General features: G+C 44.0%; 1 protein-coding gene across 3 annotated transcripts in view; it reads right to left on the bottom strand.

Moving 5' to 3' along the window:
* The window catches only part of MATN2 (matrilin 2), a 153,429-nt gene that overhangs the window by 129,396 nt on the left and 11,688 nt on the right, over positions 1-12,345 (bottom strand). For 2 of the 3 annotated variants that reach the window (XM_068526259.1, XM_068526258.1), the window contains exon 2: positions 8,572-8,742. In XM_068526259.1, the coding sequence (XP_068382360.1) occupies positions 8,572-8,716 (145 nt within the window). In that variant the 5' untranslated portion in view covers positions 8,717-8,742. The remainder of the gene's footprint in view (positions 1-8,571; positions 8,743-12,345) is intronic. The other variant, XM_068526257.1, reaches the window with a different exon arrangement.

Raw genomic sequence — 12,345 nt, 5'->3', positions numbered from 1 at the left:
GATGCATAGAGGCGGACTGATAAAAGGGCGGGGGGGGGGGGGGGGGTGGTGGTGGTGGTGTGATTTTACTTCAAAAGGTTTATTTTTTAAAAAGCCTTTGCTACAGGACTTCCCTAGTGGCACAGTGGTTAAGAATCTGCCTGTCAATGCAGGGGACACGGGTTCGATCCCTGGCCTGGGAAGATCCCACATGACGCAAAGCAACTAAACCCGTGCGCCACAACTACTGAAGCCCACGCGCCTAGAGCCCGTGCCCCGCAACAAGAGAAGCCACCGCAATGAGAAGCCCGCGCACCGCAACGAAGAGTAGCCCCCGCTCGTCACAACTAGAGAAAGCTCACATGCAGCAAAGAAGACTCAACGCAGCCAAAAATAAAGAAATAAATAATTTTTTAAAAAATAATAAAAAATAAAATAAAAAGCCTTTGCTATAGTTAAAACAGTTCGATAAGCTCTACGCATCAACCTTCATTTTTATAATCAGTTCTAATGATAAAGACACACGCCAGCCACTGGATTCTTTAGATATGTGTTCATCGCTGCGCTGTAAGAGGCTCGAGTTCCCCCCACCCCCTTTGCTAACTCCCCTTAGGTAGAAAAATGTTAGCAGCTTATTTTCAAAGCCCCAGAAAGGGTTGATTGACCAGGCTTACAGTTTGCTTATACTCTCCAGCTGCAATTTTCTCAGCAAATGTTTTTCATCCTGCATCTGGCTCGTGCCCCACAGCACCTCTTCCTAAGACCTTTTCCTCCTGCCCATCCCCACCCCACCTCCTAGATTTCTCTTCTGCGAAGGTTCTCAAACTGAGGTCTCCAGAAATGCAATTTCTCAGGCCCCAACCCAGACTTACTGAATCAAACACTCCAGGCACGGGAACCAGTGGTCTGCGCGTAACGAGCCTTTCAGGAGTTTCTGACGCCCAGTGAAGTTTGGGAACCACTGTTCAGGTTCCTGATCCTTACGCACCTCCCCCCTCTGCCGCCGCCTCCTGCCTGATTCTGTTGCCCCACTCCTTCTGTCTCAAAGCTTCTCCCTCTCACCTGGAGAGAGGGAAAGAAAGCCAAAGATTGCATGGGGGGCGGGGGGGGGGGCGGGGAGGGTTCACTACGGGAACCAGAGAAGGGACAACTGAAAGGCGGGAATCGGTGATGTCCCCACGCCCCAGACGAGACCTGAAGGATCCCTGACTTCAGCCACCTCAGAGGAAATGCGGCTTGCTCCGGGTCACTTGCTAAGAGGCTGAAAACCATGCACAAGAGGATGAAATCAGCCACCTGTACGCCTCATCCTCTCAGGAGTCCAACACACGCGGAGCTTTCGCTGTGGGTGGGGCCAAAGCAGGGGCTCGAGGTCGGCGACCCCCGTGTTTCCCGCAGGAGCCGCAGCACCTCCAAATACTGATGGGCATTTCCTGTTCTTCTCAAAACTCCTGGTCGGGGAGCAAGCTCGAGTGTGAGGTGCCTTTTTCTTTGCTCAAACACACATCTCCTGAGTCACGCATCCTCTCCTGGGGCGAGGGGCGGGGGCGGGAGGTCACCTTTTCATTCTAGGTTTTCAGAAGCCTTAACAAGTTGGCCAGATCGCTTTACTTCTCTTCGCCTTGGCTTCCTCGTCTGAAAATGAGATAAACCAATAACCACCTTGCAGTGGTTTTTTGTTTTTGTTTTTGTTTTTTTTTACAGATCAAGTGAGCTAGCTTGTCCCTGCTCACAACAGGGGCTCAGTAAGTGAGAGTACCTCCAGAGGTGTCATGAGACATGAAAAACAGTCCCTTTCTTCAAGGGTTTACAATCCGGTGCTAAAAACAAGGCAAGTACAAAAATAACCAGAATAGGAATCCTAGGATAGGTGCCATTATCACCCCTCAGAATAAGGCAAAGAGGGTTGTCACCTTGGTAGAGGACCTGCAGTGCGTGTGGCCCATCCCGGGATGGGAGGGTCCTGCCTGGCGGGCAGCCGGAGGAGGTGGCATTTGGCCTGGCCCTGGCTGATCACAAGCCTTGGCCAAGGAAAGATACTCCAGGTAGAAGGAAGAGAGTGAACAAAGAAAGCCCTGGAAAGCTCAGGGAAGGAGACAAAAGTTGTATCCATGACAAAGTGGCTTCAGGGCATGTAAGACTGGTGGCCTCAATGGGTCTGTCCTTCCAGAAACCAGAAGCTCAGATGGCTTCCGGCATCTGCTTTTCCTCCTTCACTGAGGGTGCTAACAAATGTCAATTAGGGGGATTGTTTCAGGATGTGGAAATTCATTTACTGTCAGCCAATGCTTGAAAATGTTAATAGTTATCAACCTAGGCGAAAACCTCCACTGGCAATACAGAGCAGGACATTTCTTACGCTTAATTCTCTATGCCAGCCAACTCCTTCAGTCACATTGCTAATTTAGGCGGTTTCAGCTCCTCATACAAAACACATTGCATTTTTACTCATGTTTTGATGTCAGATTTAATTAGAGATGTATGCAGAATTGAAAATAAATGCCTCCTAATGTACTGTGATTTCCAAGGAACAGAATTTGGGGCTGTATACAGTGAGTTCTTAGATTATCTGTATTAGCTTTATTTTTAAGTAGTAAATTAACTGCTATGAAGAAATTTCACTAAATTCTGTGACCTCCACCCTCGCACACCTCTGGAATTTTTCCTAGCAGAGTGTGTGGGGGGAGGGAGTGTCAGCTCCCACCATCCCCTGAACACACTGTGGGGTCACCCTCCTTTTAAATTTAATTTTTTTAATATTAAAAAAAACCCACAAACATGAATTCTTCGTGGGTGCTCTTGATCCAAAAGGGGAATCTATTACAGGTAAAGGAAGTAGAAATAAAATGAGATAGGTTGGTAAATTTAGAAAAAAAAGCACATGTCAACAAGACTTGGTAAAAGACAGATGAAACAGGGGAGCCAGTGGGCTGAAGTGCAGACAGTTTAAGCGTGTGCTCTCATTCCAGGAGTGAGGGGAGTCACCAATACAGTGGGAGTTTCGGCAAGGAGGGTGAGGGTTTCCAAAAAGGCTGATATGCCCCCACTGGTTGCCCTGGCAACAGGTCCACCCCCATATGACTGTGATACAGTAAAGAGAAAAATGTGCACAAGCAAAGCAGGCAGCAGTTAAGGATGGGGAGCAGCATGACTTCCAGTTAGCACCACCTTGAGGGGACCTTAGGGAAGAGTCTGGGAGGGGATGGGTGCCACTGATGCAGGATGGGTGCAGAGGGAAGAACCTGAAGGCTTCCATGAGCTTAGGCTCTGCGTACAGCACACCCTGCTGCTCCAACTCCACCTGCCGGCACACTTGCCTGAAGGGACTTTGAGTTGGAGAATGTGCTCACTGGTTTTCCTGGTGGCCTGGGAGTGCAGGCTCTCCCTGCCCTTTGCCCTGGAAGGCTTAGGCAGTCCAGATGGCACAGTAGGGGGTAGAAAGGGAGTCAGCAGTGATCGCCACTGTTGTCAGCTTAAAGTCCTCCAGGGGCTCCCACCCCTGCAGCATGAAGCCCAGACTTTTCGTTGGAGCCCCTGAGGTCCTAAGTGAGCTGGTTCCCAACTCCTCTGGGCTTGTCTCCAGCCCAGACCACCTGCCTGACAGACACGGTGGCCCCGATGGCTTCACCAGGTCCCACCTCCGTGCTCCATCCTCACTGCTCTCCTGCCAGCTCATCCCCCAGCTCCACGTGGTCTCAACTTTCCCTAGGAATGTCTCCCGAAACCAGCCATTTACAAAGTGTGGTTTGGGGACCCCCTTCACAGGGTCCATGAGATCAAAACTATTTTTGTAACAGTACTAATGTTTGCCTGTTATACTCTAACTCTCTTATGTGTGAACATAGTTCGAAATGTTTATTGATGTGGTTTTAGATTCCACATTGCAATTAACCTTTAAGGAACTACCATTTGTCAAGTTTTGGTGTCATATCAGAGAAGAATATCCATAATCACATGAAAAGGCTATTAAAAAACGTCTTCTTTTTCTGACTACATATCTGTGTGAGGCCATATTTTCTTCATGTAACCCAACCAAAACAATATTTCATGACAGACTGAATGGATGAGAAATGAGAATCCAGCTGTCTTTAATTAAGCCAGACACTGAACAGATTTGCAAAAATGTAAAATCCTGCCATTCTTCTCACAATTTTTTTATTTAGAAAATATTATTATACAAATATTTTTACTTACATTATGGTTAGGTTATGGGTTTATTATTGTTATTTTTAAATTAATTAATTAATAGTTTTTAAAGTTCTCCATTTCAATTTGTGATCCAGTAAACCTCAGTAGACTTAACCCACAAAAATAAAAGCTCTTGGGTATCCTCAATAATTTTTGAGTGCACAAGGGTCCTGAGACCACTTTCTTCTACTGAGCCTACAGCAGGCAGAGTAGAGCTGTAACTTAGCTATGCCTCTACCGTTGCATGCAGATTCCACCAAATTAATGACCTTTTTACATGTCTGTCTCCCCCGCTGCACAAGTGCTTCCTGATGATGGTTGTTCTTTTTTTTTTTTTTTAACATCTTTATTGGAGTATAATTGCTTTACAATGGTGTGTTAGTTTCTGCTTTATAACAAAGTGAATCAGTTATACATATACATATGTTCCCATATCTCTTCCCTCTTGCATCTCCCTCCCTCCCACCCTCCCTATCCCACCCCTCTAGGTGGTCACAAAGAACCAAGCTGATCTCCCTGTGCTATGCGGCTGCGTCCCACTAGCTATCTATTTTACGTTTGGTAGTGTATATATGTCCATGCCACTCTCTCTCTTTGTCCCAGCTTACCCTTCCCCCTCCCCATATCCTCAAGTCCATTCTCTAGTAGGTCTGTGTCTTTATTCCCGTCTTACCCCTAGGTTCTTCATGACCTTTTTTTTTTTTTTTCTTAGATTCCATATATATGTGTTAGCATATGGTATTTGTTTTTCTCTTTATGACTTACGTCACTCTGTATGACAGACTCTAGGTCCATCCAGCTCACTACAAATAACTCAATTTCGTTTCTTTTTATGGCTGAGTAATATTCCATTGTATATATGTGCCACATCTTCTTTATCCATTCATCTGTCGATGAACACTTAGGTTGCTTCCATGTCCTGGCTATTGTAAATAGAGCTACAGTGAACATTTTGGTACATGACTCTTTTTTTTTTTTTTTTTTAATTTATTTATTTACTTATTTATTTATGGCTGTGTTGGGTCTTCGTTTCTGTGCAAGGGCTTTCTCTAGTTGCGGCAAGCAGGGGCCACTCTTCATCGCGGTGCGCGGGCCTCTCGCTATCGCGGCCTCTCTTGTTGTGGAGCACAGGCTCCAGACGCGCAAGCTCAGTAATTGTGGCTCACGGGGCCCGGCTGCTCCGCGGCATGTGGGATCTTCCCAGACCAGGGCTCGAACCCGTGTCCCTTGCATTGGCAGGCAGACTCTCAACCACTGCGCCACCAGGGAAGCCCACATGACTCTTTTTGAATTATGGTTTTCTCAGGGTATATGCCCAGTAGTGGGATTGCTGGGTCGTATGGTAGTTCTATTTGTAGTTTTTTAAGGAACCTCCATACTGTTCTCCATAGTGGCTGTATCAATTTACATTCCCACCAACAGTGCAAGAGGGTTCCCTTTTCTCCACACCCTCTCCAGCATTAATTGTTTCTAGATTTTTTGATGATGGCCATTCTGACCGGTGTGAGATGATATCTCATTGTAGTTTTGATTTGCATTTCTCTAATGATTAATGATGTTGAGCATCCTTTCATGTGTTTGTTGGCAATCTGTATATCTTCTTTGGAGAAATGTCTATTTAGGTCTTCTGCCCATTTTTGGATTGGGTTGATTGTTTTTTTGTTACTGAGCTGCATGAGCTGCTTGTAAATTTTGGAGATTAATCCTTTGTCAGTTGCTTCATTTGCAAATATTTTCTACCATTCTGAGGGTTGTCTTTTGGTCTTGTTTATGGTTTCCTTTGCTGTGCAAAAGCTTTTAAGTTTCATTAGGTCCCATTTGTTTATTTTTGTTTTTATTTCCATTTCTCTAGGAGGTGGGTCAAAAAGGATCTTGCTGTGATTTATTGATGGTTGTTCTTTAACCCCCTCATGTCTGGCACAAAGCAGAAAGTCCAGATGAATGAACGAAGTAGAAGGGAAGCCCACATGGACACACATCACAGGCTACTGCCCGAGCAACGTGCAAACATTCATAGGAGGGCAGATAAATATCTGCATTATTTTTTTTTAACTGGCTCAAGTTGTTACTGGGCCTCTGACTTGAATTTAGACATAAATATAAATATTTTTTTAAAAATCAGAAAATTCAAACGAAAAATTAACCTAAGAAACAATTCTGCTTCTACTCTGTTAAACTTTCAGAGACACCCCATGCAAGCAAGTAACTGGGGAAATACACCATGCAGTGGATATCACAAATACAGCCAAAATGATTTGCCACAAAAAAAGAGATCAGGGCAAGGACCACAACAAGCACAGCTTCTCCATCTTTGTTCACTGTCAAAGGTAGACCAAAAGCAGATGGCACTAGAGGATCCAGGCCAGAGTTGCGGTGTTTGCCTTTGGTTTCACGATTCTCACTCACTCACCATGTTCCCAAGTCAAGCAGCCCTCCAGCATGTCAGGGAGCGGCCACACCATCCCCTGGGGGGCAGAGATGTGCCATATCCCATCCCCCTCTTTGTCCCTGACACATTCTCCTACAAAATGAGAAAAGGGGAGGGGGAGGATACTGGACGTGGGATGGATGCCCTTAGCAAAACAGGATCTTTTACCTCCGAAGACAAGGGGTTTCTACTTCAGAGCTTGAGCTCAGGGTGACGGAGAGGGCAGTGAATGCTGACAACTAGGGGAGGCCCCGTGGTGGGGGGGGTATGAGAGTGTGTGAGTGTGTGTATTTGTGTGCATGTGTGTGTACAAGTATGTGTCGGAGGTGGGGAGAGAAGAGAGAGAGAGAGAGGCGGGGGTGGGGACGGCACGGGGGCAGAGATATTTGACACCAAGAGGAGTATGAATTTCTGGCTAAGAGTGTAGAGGCTCATTCGGAAAGCAGCCCCATCAGAAACCCAACTGTGTAATCGCTGCTGCTGATCTAGGAATCAGACGTTTCCAGTTCTCTCTCTCTCTCTCTCTCTCTCCCCCACACACACGCCTACACATCTCCACCACCTCTGTCTTTCTAGATAGAGAGATAGATGATAGATAGATAGATACATAGATAGATGATAGATTGATACATACATAGATAGATGATAGATACATAGATAGATGATAGATAGATAGATGATAGATACATACATACATAGACAGATGATAGATACATAGATAGATGATAGATACATAGATAGATATGTTTATCATATGATGGTATATGTTTATCATCTTGAAATTTGTTTTTAAAAAACCCTTTAATCAGCGTACTAAATATCCCCCAGCCCTTTCCACATTTGCAGAAGTCCTATGTTTATGTCACTATGGAAACAGATTCTCAAGAGACTAAAGACACGGAGGGCCCAGCATCATGGAGTCATTGTTTAGGTTAACACCGTAAAGATTCTGACCTCTCAAAACAGAGCTTTTGGTTCCTCTGGTCTCTAACTGTCATTTCAGATGCTGAGGCGACCAGGCACTGGGCAGTTCTCTCAGTGGCCTTCACAGGGGGTGAGATTTTAGGGGGTACAAATATAAAACACAGTTTTGGAGAACAACTTCATGGAATGATGGTTGTGGTAAAGCCTTCATTCACTGCACACCTATAATTTACATATATTAATCATCTTGCTTTCTCCTCACAAAAATATTCCAAGATCAGCATTAACATTCCCATTTTATGGATGAGGAAACTGAACCTCGGAGAGGTCATGTTGCCTAAGTGTACACACTTGGTCAGTACCAGAGCCAGGTCTATGAACTCAGGTCTATGCCAAAACCCACCATCCTTCCACTGGCCAGCCTTCCTGTTACCCCCGCATCCTAGGCCTTCCAGAGCCCATGTTTAGAACCAGGCCCATGCATCTATATTCTGTGTGTTTTCAGGACCTTTCCTTCCTCTTGGAGAAAGAAAAGAATTCACCTGAAGAAAACATGCTCACTGGGTGAGCCTAACAGACCTCTAACATTTTCCATTTCTAATATCTTGATTCCACCTCTCTTTTGTGCCGGCTCCCACCTTCCCCAAACCCGCCTGCTCTTCTTCCCATGCTGCCAGGCAGGGAAGCATTATTAACACAGATTAGCCAGACAAATCCAATAAAAAATTCTCATAACACCCTTGTCCAGGTAAGTCCAACCAGGACTTTTTCAGATGAAAACTCGTGCCCTTGCTTATTGGAGAAAAGTCATGAGCTTTGGATTAAATGAAAAGCTTTGCAACAGAAGAGGTTTAATTTCATTTGAAAACCTGTGTACAACCACATTCTCAACTCAGGACGCACTCATTGCCAATGAGATGCCCTCTCCCCCAGCACGCCCAACACGGGACCCAGGGCTGGGAGAGCTGCCCTGACGGACACCCATCCCCTGGTCTGGAGGTCCACCCTCGACCACCTCTTCCTACTTCTGTAGGTGGAGCCCCGTCACTCACCCAGGAGGGCCGTCTGAGGGTGGGTCCGAGCATGTCTCCCTCTGGAGATGGACCTGGAAGGAGGCCACTCCCTGGCCTCAGCGGAGAGGAGGAGGAGGACCTGTCCGAGGATCAGCAGAAAGCAGCCCACCAGCATCTTTTCCATCTTCAAGAGGAGAAAGAGGGGCAAGGCTGTGACAAACACAATGGGAGAAGAGGGCTGGGTGAGGTTTCTGGGTCTCCCTGAATGCTAGGTGCTGCAGACTCGCCCCCCCCCACCTTTCCCCAGATCAGACAGGCCACTTGTACTGAAAATTCCATTTGTGTGTATGACCCTCAGACCCACTGGTAGGTTCTTGGATACTCTGAGCAGGGCGTGCATAGTTGGAATTTTTTTGTCACTTTGGTCACTATAAGACTGAATGGAAAACTTGGGGGAAAAAAGTCTACCCTGAAGTTTCTTTTCAATCAAGTTCATTATCAATTATTCATAGTCACATTCTATATCTTGGATTTGAAAAAGGAAAAACTACATCTGAGGATTCCAAGTAACAATACTTTCTTAGTCTACTAATAGTGGATGGTACACATTAATATATATGTTTCCCAAGGAATACATATACGGTTGCATAAGCTAACATGACTTAGCCTCCTAGCCTCCCTGCCTTCCACACACATCTATTAAGAGGGAACGTGGTGCAGTGTTTTTAAGGGCTTGGACCCTGGCACCAGACCGCCTGGCTTTGAAGTGTCCTGGCTCTGACACTTGCTAACTGTGTGTGACCTTGGGCAATCTGCTTAACCTTCTCATGCCATGTGTGAATATGGTTAATTGGGTGACTTAATCCATGTAACAAAAGCATTCAGGATAGTGTCTGGCACACATGGGGAGATGAGTACAAGCAAACAAGCAACAGCGTTAGGGGACCAGAGAAGAATAGGATCAAACGCAACGTTGAGCACAGAGCTCTTGGATGCAGAAAGAATTTTGACTCTTGAGTTGAGTTTCAGATATCCACAGGGGCGAGGGAGTTTCAACCAGAGTAGCACACTCTTGACCAGACTTTACCCGTTTTCTGTACTGGTCCTGGAGAGTAGCTGGTGTGAAGGCTCAGGAGGAAAGATTCTGAGCAGGGAAGCGACATGGTCAGATCCAGGGTTTCCCAGGATGGCCAATCTCAGTGCTTCACATGGGATGAGAAAGGTACTTTCCACATGATGAATGATACTGACTATTCTGCCTGGCAAACCCTCATGGAGAAGGCAATATCCTGGCACTAGGTTTAAACGTAGTTTTCTTCTAGTCTCTATCATTATGGTGGGTGTCATAGCAATTTATTAATTTATACAAATGAGTGAGGAGGAGGGAATATTTAAGGAGGAACAACATTTAAGGAAGATCATCTGCCTGTGAAGTCTTTACTAAATCCTCATCCTGTGCTTGGCAATTTCACCCAGTTGATTTCATCCAATCTTCATACCTATCCTGCATAAATCAGAATTATTATTTCTGCTTTTTAGAGATGAGGAAACTGAGGCTCAGAGAAGTTTAGTAACTTGACCTAGGTCACCCAGCTAAAGTAAGTAGCAAAGTAAGGATTCAAACCGAGGGTAAGAGGCTAATTTGCCAATTCACTGATTAGCAGAAAACTTGATTAGCTGCAAGTCAAGTCCCCAGAAGGCAATTCATGAAAGGCCATAGCTGTTTCACCATCAGAGGTGGAAATAGGGCAGGGCAGGGGCAGGGACCACTTCCTAAAACGTGAAAAAATAATACTCAATAATTCAGTGAACTGTTTGCTCAGCAAACTGCTTTCAGGAATTGACCTGGAGATGAACCCAGGCCTGTCGACCTTCAAAGTCCACAGTTTTTCACACTTGCTGTGTTGAGCTAGCTCACTTTTCACTATGCATTAAAATTCTATTAAAAATAGCAGATGCTTATTCAGCACTTACTACGTGCCAGGCACTGGGCCAAGTGCTTTAAATTTATTAAGTCATTTAATTCTTACAGTAACTAGAGAAGTTCAATAATTTGCCCGAGGGTATGCAGCTGATAAAGGGGTGAGGCTGCAGAGCATTGCTAGTTCATTACAGATAACTACTGCCCACCCCTTATAAACAAATTAAACTCTTTACTAATTGGACTGTTCCCTATTCATAGCTTAATCTGTGAGATTCCCTTTTAGAAAAGGAAGAAAAAAGATTTTGCCTCTTTCTCTGATCTTAAACCTACTGTTTACTGTCAAGTGTCCTTGGTATTTATCACATTTTATGTGACATTCTAAGTGTGTTATGTCATCTATATGCGATTTATTATTTTAATGATGTTCTCCTTCCTCCCATCTGAGCAAATACAAAGTCCACGTTTATTTCTTTTAAAATGTATACAACATGCTCTGAAGGCACACGTCCTTCCTGACACATCTGCAATTAAATCCAAACATTTAGAGCATGATGTGGTGGATAATTATTATTTTCAGAAAACAAATACCACTTCATGTGGCTTGGGTTTACTGTGGATTTCAAGAAGTGTTTGCATTTTCAAGTCACCATTGCTCACCAAAAGGCCCTGAAGATAGGTGAGGGATAGGGAGTTAAAAATAAACGGAAGTAAACACTTCTAGCTGTCTAACCCTGAGAAGGTTACTTTCCCTCTCTCTGCCTCAGTTTCCTCATCTTTAAACTGGGGATAATGAAGAAACCTGGTCGTTGTATGAATTAAATCAGCTGATATATATATATAAAGCACACAGAACACTGCCTGACACATAGTAAGTGCTCAAGAAGTGATAGCTACTTATTATTATTATCATCATTATGCAATCAAACCAATTAATATAAAGTACACATTGCTAATTTTTGTCATACTGAGCCATTTAATGTACCTTAAATTAACTTTGATGCTTACCTATGACTACTCTAATAAAACAATGACACACAAATCCATAATTTAAAAATACATGTTAGTATCTAAAAGTATTTAAAACTCTCTTTTTCAGAATGAAATAATGCCACTTGCAGCAACATGGATGGACCTAGAGATTATCATACTAAGTGAAGTAAGTCAGAAAGAGAAAGACAAATACCATATGATATCACTTATATGTGGAATTTAAGATATGACACAAATGAACTTATCTACAAAACAGAAACAGACTCACAGACATAGAGAATAGACTTGTGGTTGCCGAGGGAGAGGAGGGATGGATTGGGAGTTTGGGATTAGCAGATGTAAACTATTATATATAGAATGGATAAACAACAAGGTCCTACTATAGCACAGGAACTATATTCAATATCCTGTGATAAACCATAATGGAAAAGAATATGAAAAAGAATGTATGTATAACTGAATCACTTTGTGTAGAGTACAAATTAACACAACATTGTAAATCAACTGTACTTCAATAAAATATATTTTTTAAAATGTTCTTTTTTCAAAATGCAATGGCACAGCAAGTCACAGTCTGGTAGAAAAGATTTACAAAACATTATCTGGTATATCATTTATCTCCAGACATAAACTCTTGTAACTCAACACAAAGACAAAAAACCTACTTGAAAATGTGCAAAATATTTGAACACTCACACTGCCAAAGAAGACATTCAGATAACAAATAAACATATGAGAAGATGTTCAACATTCTTAGTCATTAGAAAAATGCAAATTAAAAATCACAATGGGGGCTTCCCTGGTGGCGCAGTGGTTGAGAATCTGCCTGCCAATGCAGGGGACACGGGTTCGAGCCCTGGTCTGGGAGGATCCCACATGCCGCGGAGCAACTGGGCCCG

The sequence above is a fragment of the Eschrichtius robustus genome, chromosome 17 (assembly GCF_028021215.1).
Source record: "Eschrichtius robustus isolate mEscRob2 chromosome 17, mEscRob2.pri, whole genome shotgun sequence".
Lineage (NCBI taxonomy): Eukaryota > Metazoa > Chordata > Mammalia > Artiodactyla > Eschrichtiidae > Eschrichtius > Eschrichtius robustus.
This window is presented reverse-complemented; position numbering and strand designations above follow the sequence as displayed.